The sequence below is a fragment of the Artibeus jamaicensis genome, unplaced genomic scaffold (assembly GCF_021234435.1).
Source record: "Artibeus jamaicensis isolate MK-2021 breed Jamaican fruit bat unplaced genomic scaffold, CSHL_Jam_final scaffold_1031, whole genome shotgun sequence".
NCBI lineage: Eukaryota > Metazoa > Chordata > Mammalia > Chiroptera > Phyllostomidae > Artibeus > Artibeus jamaicensis.
Window position 1 is genome coordinate 6893674 of NW_026522026.1, and position 18549 is coordinate 6912222.

Here is an 18549-nt window from a genome sequence, read left to right on the forward strand (position 1 = left end):
TGTGCCCTGGAGCCAGATTATCATTCGGACTTTGGAAATCTAAATGACCTTTATAAATCTTCCATGGAAAAATTAATTCTGTGTTTTGTGGAACAGTGAGATATCTTGTTACCTGTTTCAAGGTAACTGGATAAATGGACTTTGCATTGAATGATGTCTCCGTATTTTTAGTTATGGGGACTCCTATATAAAAATATTAGTTTACTCCTCTATGATAATGTTTGTACTCTTATCATCACTACATGATACTATTTGTACATTTACCATGAATTCACCCACCAGCATGTGAGGATTTAAAGAATCTTAGTGGTAACTTTGCATTTTTATATTCTGGGTACCACTGGTAGTTTATAAATCTGACCATTATGTTAAAATGTAGATTCCCAAATTACCCACCTAGATATTCTGCTTCATTAGGTCTGTGGTAGGTTCCGGGTAACCACCTTTTACACAGGAATTCTGGCCATTACAGTTGATGCAGGTTTAGGAAGGAAGTCTGGCCCTGATTTAGATCTAAGTACCTATGTACCCTGTCTTTATTTTCAAGAATGAGGGCTCTTGGGTTGTGGTATGCTGTGGCTATCACGCTGAGACAGTCTCTCCATTCGTTCACCATTCTGCCTCTTTCCTTTGTTCTCTCTTGTGCGCCAGAATTTGGGAAATGAAGAACAAATGGGGGTGTCTAAGACTCTAATACAAGAAACAGTTTCTGGTTTTAAAACTACTCTACAAATGCACTCAGGGCCTCATAACATTGGTAACCACAAGTACCCTGTATGATTCAGTGGTGTTTGGGGGCCTCTCCTTACGGTATGATTATGGTTTCCCATTATAATAAAGACTCTTGGTTATGTATTCTCCAGCCTTCTTTTTTCAGAAATATGCTATGAGACTAACTTCTCTCTTTTTTTAATGTTCAGAAATTATTTTTATTTAATCTTATTTTTATTGAATTTATTGGGGTGACATTGGTTAATAAGGTCATATAGGTTTCCAGTGTAGATTATAATGATATGTGATCGGTATAGTGCATTGCCTTTGATGGGCACACAGTGCAGTGTGCAGAGACTGACTTCTCTTCAGTAAGTGTTGAGCAACAAAATATTATTAAAAAAACTTTTTTTATAGTACAGTCAGCATTTGTTATTGATCTCCCGAATCTAGTATACAGTTAATATTCTGGAAAAGAACATCTAAAGTAAAATTTCCTTGTTATACATTGTAGTATTGAATTTGAAAACTAGCTTTTAAGTTTTGGGAGTTTTGCGTATGCATGAATTGTCAGATGTGTTTCCTTAACAAAATGTTTATTAAGAGTTTTAAGTAAAACACAGAGTTTTAAGTAAAAATTTAAACCTGAAGTTTCATGTGGATTTTGCAGTTTTAGCTATAAAAGCTAGTTATTATTATCTATTATCATAATGATATTTCAGAATTAGTAGCTCAGAGCAGTGATTAAGTACAGGTATATTCAGGACATTGGAGACTCTTAGGTTCGGCCTTCTCAACACTGTGCTCCCTGGACCAGGACTGTCACGCATCACCTGGGAGCTTATGGAAGCACAGGATCTTAGGACCCTTCCCTGAACCATCTGATTAGTATCTCCCTTAATTCCTTTCACCCTGTGCAGGGACTAGTACATTTTTCTCTGTAGGTTTATTTGTTTTTAACATACTGCATTTGTATTTCTTAGTTGCTTATTGCATCTTTTGTTTTTTTGTTTGTTTGTTTTTGATGTTGCATGCCCAATAGAAATGCTGAAAAATTTGTTGGACGAATAAATTACGTCATTAAGGCATTTAATTTAGTAGAGAGATATCTATATCTTTGTGCCTCTGTGTATGCGAATAGTTTAATAACTACAAAATAACATGGGAAATGAACAATAATGTAGAATATAGTGAATTATCTTTTATTGCTATTGAGAAGAGGATTTACTTATTTTATGAATGAGAGACCATTTGTAATATTTTTCCATATTTACTTAAGGAGAAAGTCTGCCAAATATATCTTGTTTAGTAAGCTGGGTTTAGTTCAGGTCTAATATGTTACAAGTTAAAGACAACTGATGTTTAGATTAACTAAACCAAGTTATTAGGTTAATTGTATTTAGTGAAATCTAGTCCTGAGATTACGTTGTTAAGCTTGCTTTTGAAGCAACAAATGTATATGAAACTCAGGACTACCTGGAATACTTACAAAAATAAACTCTGAATTTAATGTAAGCTGTTCCTTTGTTTAATTTTCACTTTAATTTTTACTGTAAACTGCTTAAAAATTTTTTTAAACACCGGTTTGTTTTTATTTTATTTTATTTTATTTTTTGTTTCATCTTATTTTTGCAGACAGGCTCAAGGAGAAAGCATCCTCAGATAAGAATGTAGACCCACTTTCTGCTCCACATAACCATCCTCCAGAAGATCCTTTTGGTTCTGTTCCTTTCATTTCTCACCCAGGCAAGTCACATGTGTAACATCATCACTATCATTAAAAAATACACACAAGAACAAGATGAAGAACAAAAATCCTTATAAAGCAAAAGTGAGAATCAGGTGTTAGTTACAGAAAATAGAATAGAAAATTATTTGAACTGTTAGCACTCCTTGTCTTGTTAGTGTCATTTTTTTTCCATTGGGTTTTTCACTTGTCCCTTTTGCCAACATAGAAAAATGCTGATTTACGTAATAGAACCATCACTGTTTCTTTTCACCTTTATTATTAGATACTGTTGAAAAAAATCTGTGCATGAAAGTCTCTTGTTTATGTATTAGAAAAACATAAGGATGGATTTTTATGCTTAGCTTGTACTTAAAGATCTTATATTTTCCTAGTTTATATGTGTTCTCATAGTTGCATTTTAAAATTATGAATTTTGTATTTGTTACAATAATAATAATCTATTCTTTTGTTTTTACATCCTTGCTTTGATTTCAATCCAGATTTTAAATATTATTTCTTCGCCATTTAAAAATATTTGTAGTAATATTTTCAAAGTGATTACCCAGTTAACAGTTGTGAGAATATTACGTTTCAGTAGGATATCACTTTGGCATAAATGGATTTTTTTGTGTATTTGGTTATAATAGAAAAAAATGAGTTTACTCTTGAAAAAGGGAAATACACTGGAAGAAGTGATGCTTTTGTGGAAGGTGAAGGTTTTGTTGAACACATATATTTAAAGTAACTGTCAGCCATGTTCTTTATTTCTCAGGCAAATTAATGTGTAACATCATCACTGCCATTTAAAAACAAATACACACAAGAGTGAACAACAATGAAGGAAAAACTTAGGAAGGTAAAGCCAAAATAAGAAATAGGTGAGCTGACACCTGTGTGTTGGGCCATAGCATTCTGAAGGCGCCTGATCTCCAAATCTAAGCAGACTGTTTGTGCTGTAGATTATTTTTTATATTTATCTTTTCAACAAAGAAATAGACGTTTGGGATTTCTGATGAATATATCGATGCAGTGTTATATAGCTTTTCAACAATGAGATTTGGTTATTCAGAATGAGTGTTTCTGCATATTTTCATGTTTCATGGTTTACTCTTTGCTACTTATTCACAAGAGTCCATGGCCTTGTTAAGTTCTGCTTGATTTTTCCTAATTCTTTTTCACGAGTGACCTGACATCATTAACTGGGGGAGACAATTTACCCTGTCTTTTGAATTAATCTGCATAGATGTGCTCCCTTATATTCCCAATAAATTATACAAATGTTGCCGCTTTAACAAAAATTCTGGTATTCCAAATGGTCTTTATGAGTTCTCAGACATAGTAAGTACTCAGTGACTTCAGGTACTGATCGAGCTGTGGCAGAAAGTGGTTTCGGTACTAGCTTTTTTTTTCTTCCATACTCTAGAAAGAGTTGTACAATACCTTTCATGTTTGCACATGTCTATGCATCTTCTGTGTTTTTTGCAAGAGCTTCTGAAAGAACTTTGGGAAAATGACTAGTAGAATCAGGAACTAGTGTGAGCCTCAATGATTGGCTTTTTTGAAGGGCATCTTATTTTAGAGTTGGCCTAGGATTTTTGTACCTAGAAATAGGCTCATAGATTTGAGCTTGATTGCTGCTGCTGCTATTTTGTTTCTCCTTTTATTTATTTATTTATTTTAACTTTTCTATTAGATTTTAAGCTTGTCGAGGGTTGGAAGTATGAATTGTCTGTCTTTGAATCCTGTCAAGTAGCCAACCTAGTAATTGTGTAATAATAATCATTGAATGCATGAAAAAATTGTCCCTAAAATTTAATATTCCTCAGTGTTAGGACAGTGAACTTAAAAATGCCCTTTGATATAAATGCTACCGTTCCAAAATAGCTTTTTAGATTTAATGTGACCATGAACATTGCAGTGGCTCAAAAACTTAGTATGTAGACTGGAAAAGAGGGGGATATGGTCATAGGAGAAATGTGCTTCCAGAGAAAGAAGAAAAGGCAATCACTGAGGAATATTAGCATTGTTAATTTATATGTATCAGATCCAAACTACATAATTAGAGTACAACATCTAAAAATAACTGACCTGTTCATTATCTACCTTAGAAATACTTCATTACATAGACGTTTTCAGTAAAAACAAAGTATTTGGGGCATTCATTTTTCTGTAATAGTACAATAACTGAATCTACTTAAACAAAAATGAACTTCCCCAAAACTGTAGGAAGAAATTGGAAAAAAGACAAAGGAATTTTCTATCCAATGAAAACACTCTACCTTGAATTGTGAGCATCTGGAGATTCATTCGACTAGAAGGAAAGAAAATACTATTAAGTGTGTGTGTATGTGTGTGTGTGTGTACACTACACAGTGATATGTATGCATGATAAGCTATGTTAAGTTGAATTTGAGAGTTGATGGTTACTGCACATAATTTAACTTTAGGTAAGATCATATAGAGAACGCTACCTTAGAAAAAAATGAATTCAGTTGTGGGGCAGAATGATACAGAATTGAGCAAGTTTTAAGTCTACTGGTAAAGTACATTTCAGAAGAAAGGCCATTGTTCTGAATTTAATGTTCCTTATATACTGGTTGTATTAGAAATTGTGCCTTTTATTTTGAAACAAAAAATTTGTTAAAACTTTTAACCTGAACTTGGAAATTGTATTGGATTAGTGTATTTTTCCTTCAGTTTATAATTTTATTTTATTTTTTTAAAAAATTTTAAAGATTTTATTTATTTATTATTAGAGAGAGGAGGGGAAGGAGAAAGAGTGGGAGAGAAATATCAGTGTGTGGTTGCCTCTTACATGGCTCCCACTGGGGACTTGGCCCGCAACCCAGGCATGTGCCCTGACTGGGAATCGAACCTGGCACCTTGTGGTTCACAGGCCTGCACTCAATACACTGAGCTACACCAGCCAGGGCTTCAGTTTATAACTTTAAAAAATTATATTTAAATTTTTGGTGTATGGGACAATACTCCAATCAACTGAGCCACCTGGCCAGGGCTAACCTAAATTTTTAAAAACTAAAACATTGTGATTTTATTTTTATTTTTTAAAGACTTATTTATTTTTTAGAGAAAGGGCAAGGGAGGGAGAGAACCATCAGTGTGTGAGAGTAACATCTATTGGCTGCCTCTTGCAGGCCCCCAACTGGGGACCTGGCCCACAACCCAGGCCCCTATGAGGTATTGAACAGGTGACCCCTTGCTTTGCGGGATGACACCCAACCCTCTGAGCCACACCAGTCAGGGCCAGTAGTCTGTACTTTAGAAAGTCACATTTAACAAGGTTTGTGATAAAGAATTACCTCCTTAGCTCTTGCCTCCCTTCCTTTTTCCCTGTTCACACTCCCTAGAGATAAATTTTCACCTTTGACTTTTAAATATATTATAGTTATTTTGCTATTTTTTACTTTTTAAAAAAGTTTTAGACAATATCTGTGGAATTTCTGTTAATAGAAATGAAGATTTTGATTACATTTAGTCTGTCACATACACACACACTCAAGCATACGTGAGTTCTTTTTCCCTCACCCTTCCAGTAGTTTTGACAGTGTTGTTGGTTGTCAGTTTTCAATACGTACATTTTTTGGATATATAAATAATTGTCACCATTGAAGTTTGGCATACCATGATTACCAATCCTTTCTTTTATAAGGTTTTATTTTTCCTGTAATTATAATTATGTTTACAAAAATGAGTATGTTTTTGTTCCCTTAATATTTTTTCATGTATCCTCTCATTGATTCATCTTTGTTTAGAAGTGTAACTTTCTTTCCAATGAGAGGTGGCTATCATTTTCACTTTTACCTGGTTACAGCTCTGATGGAGTTCTCCCGTCCAAATTGGTGACTTTCTGTGCCTGCCACACATTTATCATGCTAGTGTTTTCTTTTACCCATCACTGTCCCTGAGAATTCCTGGATCTCCTCTTTCTCTTTCTCTGCTTGTTAATAGAGCAACTTTAGTAGTTTCTTGAGAAAAAGTATGCCATGCAGGAAGAGTTTGAAACTTTGCTGCCTAAAATCTTTTTTTTTCTTCCCTAAAGTGACACTTGATAATTCTGGGTTGGTTGTTTTTCTTGTGAATTTTTGAGGCACTGCTTCATTGTATTTGAGCTTTAAGAGAAACCCAAAAGCCTCAACCAGGGGAATGGCAGTTCCCTATACACCTCACCCCAGGTTCCATGCTCTCTAACATTTAAGAGTCTAAAGTAACTTTTTCTCCTATTTTTAATTGTTGCACGTATGCTAGATCTGGTACAGATAGCTGGCCTACCTTAGTTCATCCACATAGATGTCTTTCTGATTTGTTTGGTGTCTTAGCTGATGATACTCTGTTTATACTCTTAGGAAGTTTAGCTAAAGATAACATTTTGGTAGAACATGTTTAAAAATGAATCAAATCTAGCTTTTTATTTCTTATTTTTAAATATATCTGTGGGCAGAATTAAAACTTGTAATTGTTCATTTATACAAAAATCAGTTATATCAAGATTCTGTGTGGTGCTGTATGTGAAGGTAATACCTTATTCCATAAGTTGTAACAATCATGGAATTATGTTTACCTGTTACGTCACATTCCTAAACTGGTATTAGTAGTATGGTACATCATAAAGAACATTGACTTTGAAAATTTAAAGCCCTGAGTATCTATCTCAGTTCTATGACAAATTAACCCTGTAATAGTAGGTGTTGCTTAATTTTTTGGAGCATTTCTTAATATTAAATTGGAGATCATATTAACTACTTGATGAGTTTATTGAAAGGATTAAATGAAGGAATGTTATACAAACTATATGCATTCTCAATGTTGGTTCCTTTTGTGGCTGTTGTTGTCAGTAGTGTTACTCAAATAGTATTTTTACCACTTACTACTAAATTCTAAAAATCTTAGTGTTGATAAGTTTGCAGCTGCTATCCAGTTAGTAGTAGTACAAAGTTCTAGTAATAATGAGCTAGTGTTCTCAACTGTTGAATGAAACCTGTAAAGTGTAGGACCTGTTTATGAAGATTTGCACCACCACCATCTATTTTAATATGCCATTTTAACTTTTTAAAGTATATCTTATTGATTATGCTATTACAGTTGTCCCATTTTTTTTCTCCCCTTCATTCCCCTGTGCCCCACACCTCCCCTCCCACCAGCATTCCTCTATCCTTAGTTCATGTCCATATGAGTTCTTTGGCTTCTCCATTTCCCATACTGTTCTTAACCTCCCTCTGTCTATTTTGTACCTACCATTTATGCTTCTTACTCCCTGTACCTTTTCCCCCATCCTCCTTCCACCCCCTCTGTATTGATAACCCTCCATGTGATCTCCATTTCTGTGATTCTGTTCCTGTTCTAGTTGTTCACTTAGGTTTTTTTTATTTTTTATTATTTTTTTAGGTTTGGTTATTGATAGTTGTTTGTTGTCATTTTATTGTACCTATTTTTTATCATCATCTTTTTCTTAGATAAGTCTCTTCAACATTTCATATAATAAGGGCTTGATGATGATGAACTCCTTTAACTCGACCTTATCTGGGAAGCACTTTATCTGCCCTTCCATTCTAAATGAAATCTTTGCTGGAGAGTAATCTTGGATGCTTTTCATGCCTTTGAACACTTCTTTTCAGCCCCTTCTTGCCTGCAAGTTTTCTTTTGAGAAATATGGGAACTCCTTTGTAGATAACCATCTCCTTTTCTCCTGCTGCTTTTAAGATTCTCTCGTCTTTAATCTTGGCTAATGTAATTATGATGTGCCTTGGTGTATCTTCATTGGTTCCAACTTCTGGGACTCTCTGAGCTTCCTGGATTTCCTGGAAGTCTATTTTTTCTCCAGGTTGGGGAAGTTCTCCTTCATTATGTTTTCAAATGTTTTAAATTCCTTGGTCTTCCTCTTCTCCTTCCGGCAACCCCTGTGATTCAGATGTTGGAACATTTAAAGTTGTCCCGGAGGTTCCTAAGCCTTTCCTCATTTTTTTTTTTTTAAATTCCTGTTTCTTCATTCTGTTCTAGTTGAATGTTTATTTCTCCCATCTGTTCCAAATCATTTTTGAGTCCCAGTTTCCTTCCCTTCACTGTTGGTTCCCTATTTTCTTCATTTCAGTTTTCATAGCCTTCTCTTTTCCCTTTATTTTGCAACCATACTCCACTATTTCTGTGAGCATCCTGATTAGCAGTGTTTTGAACTCTGTATCTCATAAGTTGGCTATCTTTTTATCGCTTAGTTGTTTTTCTGGAGTTTTGATTTCTTCTTTCATTTGGGCCATATTTCTTTGTCTTGGCGTGCCTGTTACGTAGTAAGGGGCAGAACCAGGGCAGGGCAACCCACTTCACTGCATTGATGCTGTATGTGGTGGAAGGGTCAGAGGGAGCAATGCTGCTTGCTCAGTGCTTGGCTGGCTTTCAGTCACTTCCCCTGCTCCCCACAAACAAATTGGTACCTTCTGGTGCTGATACCCTGGTGGATGGGTTTGTGTACATTCTAGGACACCATGGGTCTCTCCAGTGAACTCTCCTGTGAGTCTGGGAGTTTATCTTGCTTGCAACCTTCACAAGTTTCTATAGCCAGAGGTTGTGAAGCTTTTTTTTTTCCCCTGCGCTGGTTTGCTGGGTTGCATGGTCTGTCTCACCCCCAGTTGTTCCTCCTGGTTTATCTGCATGCAAGTGTGAGACTTTCTGCTCTGCTAGCCTCCTCCTTTCCTGTTCCAGTCCACCAGCTATTGCCTTGCCATGCATCCTCTCCACCCAAGCTGGCCGTCTTCACCCCTCCAACCAGTTGGATAAATTTTTCTTCTTTAACTCCTTGGTTGTTGGACTTCTATACAGTTTAATTTTCTGGCAGTTCTGGTTATTTTTTTGTTTTAAATTGTTTTTGTCCTTTTGGTTGTTCAAGGAGGCACAGTGTGTCTACCTATGCCCCTATTTGGCCAAAAGTAAATCCACTTCTTTTTTCATTAAAGCATTAACTACCAGTATTCAGATAAAATAATACTAAAAAGCATATATTTATTCCATCCTGAAATCCCCCACCTTTCCTTCTTCCCAAGGTGGTATTTTACCATTAGTTTACCAACATAGTGAATTATACTATAGTGTGGACTACCTAATTTTAATAAACAAAACTTCTGAAACATAGTATTTGAAGAATTTTATTGACATGTAGGCCATATGAATTATGCATCTGAAAGTTTTAGATTTCTTACATTTTTAATTAGATTTCATAAGTTTCCCCTGCTCCCCCAAATCCCAGACCCACATCATGGGTCTCATTATCTAATAGGAAGTTAAATTGAGTGTCGAGTTGGAAAAGCTCCCATTATGTATAACAAGTATTTGTCGGAATATAAACTATTACAAGTTTTCAGTCCAAGTGCTGCATTACTTTATAAGCCATGATGAATGAAGTGTATCATTTATATTTTTAGATTATAGTATATAATTCTCGAAGATCAAGAATTTTTCTATTACAGGATGTTAACTGTAATGAATTCTGTTGTATACATACAGTGGATTCCCTCAGAGGGAATCAAGGACTTGCTTAAGGTTAGTGTAGTAGTAGGAATCCAGCTCTGTCAATACTAAACTCTGTACTGAAAATCAAGTAAAAGTATTACGTGGCCTGTTTTAAATAAAAATCTACAATGTCATGACTAACATATTAGTAAAAGGCGAAAGATTTATACGATCTGAAGAGAAACCAGAGTATGACTAACATTAGAAATGTCAGTTTTACAGCATATGTAGTCTGTCTGGGAAATACTGTTCACATCTAGTATGATTGTCCTCTTATACTTGGCCTTGTCACTCCAAGGCTGAGTATAAGAAGTTTCCTCTCTCCAAGGTTCCTATCTTCAAAGAAATAGTACAGATTTTGATAAAACAACCTATTCCTCTAATCCTTGGGCCTGGCATGACAGATTGCTGGGAAATGGTGGCAGGCAGTATGCTACCAATTCCAAGTGGGCTTTAAAGTCTTACAGCCTCAGCCCCTCCCTTATATCATAAATGATGAGACAACAGAAGGCATGTAATTACAATAGCAGTTTCAAGCCATTTATCCTCTGTAATCTGATGGCAAAGAAAAGAACATCAAAACAAAATTTCCTTGAAACTGGAAGCTTCTTATATGATTAAAATTGCACCACCTGTTTTATAACTAAATGAACTGTCCTCTAAAAGATGGAAACCTACTTAGAAGTGGCAATATGAATAATATGATGCAAAAATGTTCTTCTCACTACAGTTTTTTGACATTTTCTATACATGTTTAATTTTTTGATATAGTTTGTGAAGATATTAGCAAGGATCTGATTTTTTTCATCAAGTGTTTATTTAAAAGAATACTATAATAAATATATGAAAATCTATGAAAATTGACCATAGATTTTAGCTTTTGAGTTTGGAATTGTCTTTTAGATGATGTTAGACTATAACTTTAACATCTAGAATTTTTTTAAATGAAAACTCAGGCACGGTATAGATGCATTTATCATCTTAATATTCATTTGGCAGATTGATGTTCTTCATTTCATTTGGTTAGGTTGGTGAGTCATCTCCAGATCACTAGAATCAGGATTAGCACGTGGTTTTCACAACTGCTAAGTCAATGATAAGCTTCTTGAAGGCAGTAATGGTCTTATTCAACTTTGTATGCCATGCCGTACCTGGAAGAACAACTTCATTATCAAAGTACACTTTGATAGTCTTATATCTTTCTTCTTCTCACACAGTATTTAATGAGCTTTCAGTAAATAATGAATATTATTTTATGTTTAGCATTATCAGGTAAGTTCCATTATTTTCCTTATTTTATAGATTAACTGAGGTTATTTGGACATTAATTATCCATGGATTTTGTAAAGTTGAGAATTCTTTCATTTTTGAAAAGACCTTACTTAGAGGATTTCCAGACCATAACCCTATAAAATAACACAAAGAGACAGTATGTATTGTACAGTTCAACAAAACACTATTTGCTGAAATAGAAGCAATACAATGCCCATTCTTTTAGGTGTGTGTGTGTGTGTGTGTGTGTGTGTGTGTGTGTTTTAACTTTGGAGGCATGACTTTGTAAAAGGGATACCAAAGAAATGTAAGGCAAACCTGGGGTTTTATTTTATTTTGATGATATACTATACTGAATATTTGCTGGTGATGATCCTCTACTGGTAGTTTAATTGTAGGATTTACAGATGAGAGTCCTAAGCTAGTGGCATCAGCAGAGAAGTCACTTTGGCCTTGATGGATGGCCTTCAACATGGGCAAACCATTTTTCCTACTTTCAATTTATGTATAAAAAGAATTTGGACTATGTCTCTAAAAATCCATTCTTGTTTTTTCCTTTGAAAATATAGTCGAAGCTATGAAACAGGATTAAGGTCACCAATAGAAAGAAATGGAAAGAGCAAAGAGAAAGCAAAGGAATGAGCATTGGTTGGGAACAGTGATAGAAGTCATGACAGTGATCTGCCGTGGAAAGCGAGGGGAACAGTTTTGAAGATGTGGTTGATAAAATTGAAGAGGAAAGATCAAATCTTGCAGAGCATTTCCCCCAGTGTTGTGGGAACCTGATGGTAAGGAGTTAAGAGACAGTGTGTGAGAACCCTTGGCACTGCATTTTTGCAGTTGACAATAGTAGTTACTGTTCTCTCTTGATTCATTTCTCAGTACCATTCAAGGTACATGGAAGTATATAGTAGGTACTACATAAACAACCATGAAATGATGGTGTAAACATTAGCAGTAACCCTAACGTAGCTCTTTGATGAGTACCGGCAAAGGAGCCAGCAGGGTGCACCTCAGCAGCTTCCTCACTTTAATCTCAGCTACAGTTCTCTGAAGCAGGGACAGAACTAGTAACTCCCGATTCCACTCGAGAACAGATCAAACAACACTTCCATTTTGTCTCCTCTGCTGATGAAGGAGGGGAAGTGTGCTGTATATATTCTGTACAGACTGTTACCAAATGATTAATACAGTATTTCACCTATTTAGTAATGCTTGTTACTTTACTGACAGTGCTGAATAATTGACACAGTACTTTAGTTAGCGTTGAACAGCTGTCTTGAAGTTCTATATATGAGCTTTATTAAGCCAGAAAGCAATGAGAATAAGTACTAGTTCTTTTGACACTTACTTTAATGACTTCTATTGTTCGAACTTTTTTTCAGTACTTGGAATTTCCCTGAGAGACAGTTGATGTGCAACACAAAGAGAATGCAAGACTTCATAACCCGTCATTGCTGTTCTTAATAATTTACCCCAATCTGCATTATCTGTCTTAGTAACTCACCTTACTTGCAGGATTTGGCTCCGATTGGATTTTGGCAGTTTCCAGCAATCAATCCCAACTTCAAAAGATGAGGATTACTCAAAACCCTGAAATTTTATAATTTGTAGTTTCAAGGCACAAAACAGAAATAAAGATTCTACTGACTAGAAGCCATCAGAGTATCATTCTATTGTATTCAGTATAAGGAAGCCCCGCTTACAGTCACAAATAAGAATTGGTCAGTATATGAATTTTACAGTGTTTTACAAAATCAGTAGAGAAAAGGTGTAACTAAGGTATGGTCCTGGGCACAGTCCAGAGAATTTGTTTATGCTTTAAGTACATGTTCCTAGTGCTCTTTCCACACGTCGTAAGTCCCCTTCCACTTACTTGAAAAACAGCCATTTTTATGTTACTAATTCAAATCTTAGTAAATATAGGGATTATTAGGATTTAGGATATATTGAATTAAAGGCAGTATTTAGGTAACACTTTTGGGAAATTAACTTAAGCAGTGAAATAATCCTGATTTAAATTTCAGAGTACATCATAACAACTTGGAAGAAGCAATCTGGCACCAGGAGCAAATGGCAGGGATATCTGAGGGTGTTTTTTTAAATAGGAATATATTCAGGCAAAGAAATAGATTATGAAAGTTGATGGGACTCTTAGCTATGAAGTTACATTTTAAAGTATTGTATATTGTATAGTTTGTAACCAACCTTATAACTTGTAATACTAATCTTACTGTCTTTTGTGCCTATGGGATAGGACTGAGAAAGCCTTAGAATATGTTGAAATAATTGTTATTTTTGTATAAGTGCATTTTTCTCAATTCTTCTATAGCTTTTACAGCAAAGAGAGGACAATTAAGTAGATAGCTCTTACTACAGAAAGTGAAGTCTTATTGAGGATTGTTGTAACTTGTAGCCTGGAACTTAACTTTTCCTAGCAGGAGGTACCGTAGAGCAAGAAGATCACGTGTAAATTGTGCTCAGTGGTGCTTCATGTTAAGTTGCTCTGAGTATGCTTCATTGGCTAGTGAAGGTGGAGGAACAGAGAAACACACAATGTCAGGGTAGGTTGTAAGAAATATGGGAGGGGAAAAAGGAATTGGGGTAAATATTTTTGATTGCTTGCTTTCGTTTCATCAAGGGGAGGCAACAAAAGGAAGAAAACTAGTCTGTCTGTACAGATAATTTCCCTAGCTGCCTATATTTTTCAGGGATATAACCAGCATCTGCAAAGAGGGCATAGGTCATTGTGTGTGTCTTTTCCTGTTCTTTTTGAAAGCAGTCCTTTTCAGTTTCTTACACTGTGCTCACAACTCTAGCTGTTTAAAAATCAGAGATAGAGTTTTCAGGATCTGAAATGCACCCTTGTGGTATGTGGATACACATTTGTCTGCCTACTTGTTTCCAGCCAGTTCTAGAGCGGACCTGATCTACTCTGTGTGTGTGCATGTGTTTTTAGTTAATTTTTTTCAATTACAGTTGACATGCAATATTATTTTAGTTTCAGTTGTGCAAGCTAGTGACCGGAACTACCCTTAAATTAGCCATAGAATTGCACTCTCCTCTCTCCCTATTCCCCATTCCCCATTCTTCCCTCTGGTTTAGATTCACCTTCAGCTGTTGAATCCAGAGAAGTGGCTAGGCAGTTGGAGTATAATGAATGAGATGGTTGAGTTTGGCCTTGCCCTGGAAATGATGATAGTTAACTCTATTGAGTGCTTGTCAAGCGTCAGGCACTACTTTAATTTAAGTGCTTTCTTTACAAGAATCTTATGTTGTAGAACCTATTATATTGTTTCTTCATAATATGATAATGTGTATTATATATTCCCTCATGTGTGAAGGAACAGAGAGTGTTTAGCTGTGATCTCATCCAGAGATTGTTAGTGGCTTAACTTTATTAGCTGTGTATTATGCATGGGGGGTGGGGGGGTAAATCAATAAAGTAAAATTGATATTTAAAAGGGAGAGTTTTATTATTTTTCCCCCTCCAGGAAAAGTGCGTGGTCATGGCTCTGTTTAAAGTGCTGACCAGACTAGAAACCCCCTGGAGGTTCTGTAGGTAGTTGAACGTTGTACACACAGTGTGCTGCTATGTTCCTGTCAGAGCAGTAATGCACTGTGACTGCTGTCTGTAAAGATGCACTAAAAATGAAAAGACCACAGATTTATATCCACACTGACAATTAAAATATAGTTCTGGATGGCACTTCTCGACCAAGAAATGTGCATCTCCATTAACGCAGGCCCGAGACACCGGCGGAGGGCGGGCAGGATGAGAGGTAGGTGACAGTCGTGCTCGGAAAGCAGTGTTGGCCAACCGGGTAGAGGAGGCAGTTGGTTTAGAAGACGGGAGTAAAATATAAGAATAACAAAAGAAGGTCAGTTGAAGGATTTTAGTCCTATGTTAAGTGTTCCAGAAGACCCTTAGAAACAAAACTCTGTGCCCTAGAAAAGGAAATTTTCCCAGAGAAGTTGTAGGGCATTTTCCCAAGGAGCTTTTGAAGGTTAATAGGTGTTTCATGTAAATAGAAGTGTAGTGAAACAGATTCTTTTCTGTAGGGCTTGCCGGCACCTTTAATATAGGTGAGCAAGGGTGGCCCTACATTATATAGTGCAGCATTTTATACACTGTTACCTGAGACCATAGAGCTGTTTGGTTCTTGTTATGGCAATAGTGTTCTGCAGGATACACTTTGGGGAACATTGGAATGTTCCTGAAGATGTGCCTGAGCAGCTGTGAAGGGTGCACATTGTGGTTCTCTCTGTGTGGGTAGGTAGCTTGAGGGAGTAATACGTTGTAATGCACCATAGAGGAAATTTCCCAGCACTAGGGACGATTGTGTGTCTTTGCCATTAAATTTTTTGCTTTTGAATAAAAATTCATGAAAATAAATTTTACGGCAAATCTCAAAGTAATCTTTATTTTTCATTCAGACATGCTGTATGGGGAAGTCCACTGGGGAATCTGCATTTGATTTGGCTTTAATCTGTTAGGATTTAAGATAAGCCCATTATAAATATGTCAAGAAACAGCCAATAGCTCTTCCCTGGTTTCAAGGAACTGGGCAGGTGAATAGTGAATGAAGATGATATTTGTGTTTCAGCACCACTTGATGGAACTCTCCATGTCTGCTCTCGCTCTCACACAGCCCCACTAGGCCTCCCGCCCTCTGCTCACTTCAGGATTGCCAACAGACTGCAGAGCTGGCCAGAGCCCGTGGCCATGTCTATCCTCGGTTCACCGGAGCTCTTTGCATCACCCAGCTCAGCTGTCTGCTCCCTCCCCTGGAGACAAGTCCTCATCCTCTGTAATGTTGCACCCACCTGCTTTTAGTCCTTTTTTCTGGCAGTTGTCAGTTTGCCTTGCAGCTTCCTCTGCTGACTTGTGTTTGTCACCTGAGGTCTCAAACATTTGGATCCCCTTCCCTTTTCCTCTTCTCTACTCTCTTCCTAGGTGATTTTCTTCGGACCCGTGACTTGCTACATATCCTCTGCATGGCAGTAACTCCCAAACCTGTTTTCTCCAGCTAAAAACCAACCATTGTGCTCAAGCCTCAGATATCAGCTTACACTTCACTATCTCACAGATAAATACCACAAGCTGTGTGTTCAAAACCAATGCCTGATAATGTTCTCTACTCTCACCTTATTTATTCACTCTTTTCTGTTAATGGCACTACCATCCATCCAGAGTTTTCCTCTTCATTCTCTTATGCCTCCACTTCTGACCCTGCCGCCACTGCCATTGTCCAGGCCGCCATACTTTCTAGTGAATGACCAATTTCCTCTTCCCCGATCTCCCCACTCTGCACCCTCTCCTTAGTTATGTTTTGAAATACCAATCTGATCATGATACTCATTTTAAATAGAGCCTGTAATGGCTTTCCACTCTACAGTTGAGAACAAAATCCGAACTCTTTGTCATGGCCGTAAAGGACCTTCCCAGTTCGGTCCTTCCCAGTTCCCCTCCTCCTACCTCTTGTTGTACAGTGTTCCCAGTGCTCACTCACTGTGCTCTCAGCCCCTTGCCCATGTGCCAACGTCTTTCTTGAATTGGCCTTCATACATGCTGGAGCTTTTAGTTGGAGCAGCTTTCTGCCTGTCCTGGTCGCTGTTCACTCGTCTCCGCAGGGAGCCTTTGCTGACTGTCCAGAGGAGGCCGATGCCTTCCCTGTGCTGGACTCGCGCCCCTGCTTTTCTTCCAGAGCACCAAAGTCCATGTACTTGTGCTGTCCCCACACCTGAGCGTAAACTCCTGGAGTTTACACAGATGTATGATCAGTGTATATAGCATATAATAAAGGATCCTATGTTTTTGCTGAATCAAAAAATGTAACTAACTGAATTCTGAGCTAAAAACATCTCCGATGTAAAGGGCTTATTTTTCTGAATAACTTACTTTATTGTATTCTGAATATATTGACTGTGTATGTGTCCATAGCTGTGAGTTCAGAGTACTCACTAATTGTTTCATTCAATAAATACTGATTCAGCACAGTACTAGGGTAGAAATGAATGATACATGAGGTAAGTGATAAATATGCTTGTGTCTACGAGCTCATTATTAAGTAGGAAACCAAGCAACTAAACAAAAAATTATAATACAGTTCAGTAGGTGCTACAATTAAGGCTTTCACTAGATTCATCAGAAGCACCAAATACAGATGTTTTTCAAGGGGTGCCTCCAAAAAGCTGAGACAAGGCTGGGTCCTGAAATATAGCCAGGTCTACCAGGCAAGTCAGGTGGGAGTGGGAATGCTAGGACATTCGTGCTGGGGATTGTATTAAATGGTGGAAGGGTGTTAAAACAGTAGAGTGCCCCTGGACACAAATCTCTTAGGTTCCTCAGTTTCTGATAGCAAACTTTAAGAGGTTGGATAGCTAGACGGCTAAAAAACAAACAAAATCCACTCCCTCCAAATCTGCTCAGTTCCTAAGCAGGGAGAGTTCAGGTGTGGCTGTAATGAAGAATATCCATGGGAGACGTCAGGGTCCAAGGCCAAAGACAGGGTAGGACAGAGCCAAAGAAGGGCACCCTGTACAGGTGGAATGTCAGAGAGCCACTAGCAGGTTTTAAGTCGTAGCCACATGATCAGTGTTTCAGAAGTCGTACGGGTGACAGGGCCGAGGAGCAGTTTGAGCCGTATGGGGCTGGGGGCAGGCGGCAAGTTACAAAGCTAAAGAGCTACAGGATGAGAGATGCGGGGGGGGGGGGATGAAATAAACAACTGGCAGAGGGACAGAAGGGAACAGATTCCAGATTTTCAAAACACTGGTGGGAGAGGGAAAATGACTTTCAGCAGAAATGACTTTCTGCTATCTTGCAGAACAAGGAAGTGCTTTTCTGCGGGAATTTAGAGGAACTGGTGAGGAGCCCATTTTAACAGGAAGGATGAGTTCTTTTGAAATTATTGAGTTTGAATTAATGGTAGGATACATATTAATGCTAAGTATTAGATGAATAAGATAGATAATTGTTCATGGTAAGGGTTAAGAGATCCACTCATTATGAGGTATGTGACAATATCCATTAGTTAAGACCCAGGGAAGACATGCTAAGGGAGGACAACCAAGGACAGAACCCCAGGAACACACGTGTTTAAGGAGATGCTGGTGAAGGAGGAGTCTACAAATACGACTGAGAATGGGCAAGAGAGAAGGGACGACCAGAGAGCTGACTTCCGGAGAAAAGGAAGTAACTCAAGGTGTCGTATGCCACAGGGAGCAGCACCATGTTATTAGTGGGAAGTGGTAATCCTCCCATTGTAAGCTAATCAGGTTTCATGACACAGACTATACTTCCAGCCCTAGTGAATGGG

The 18549-nt window shown here is 37.3% G+C and overlaps 1 protein-coding gene across 2 annotated transcripts in view; it reads left to right on the forward strand.

The window, feature by feature from the left end:
• BMP2K (BMP2 inducible kinase) overlaps nt 1-18549 on the forward strand; it is a 130106-nt gene that overhangs the window by 109189 nt on the left and 2368 nt on the right. The window contains exon 15 of one of the 2 annotated variants that reach the window (XM_037147066.2): nt 2347-2457. The exons of the other annotated variant lie outside the window; for it this stretch is intronic. Within the exon in view, the coding sequence (XP_037002961.2) occupies nt 2347-2457 (111 nt within the window). The remainder of the gene's footprint in view (nt 1-2346; nt 2458-18549) is intronic. 2 annotated transcript variants of the gene reach the window in all.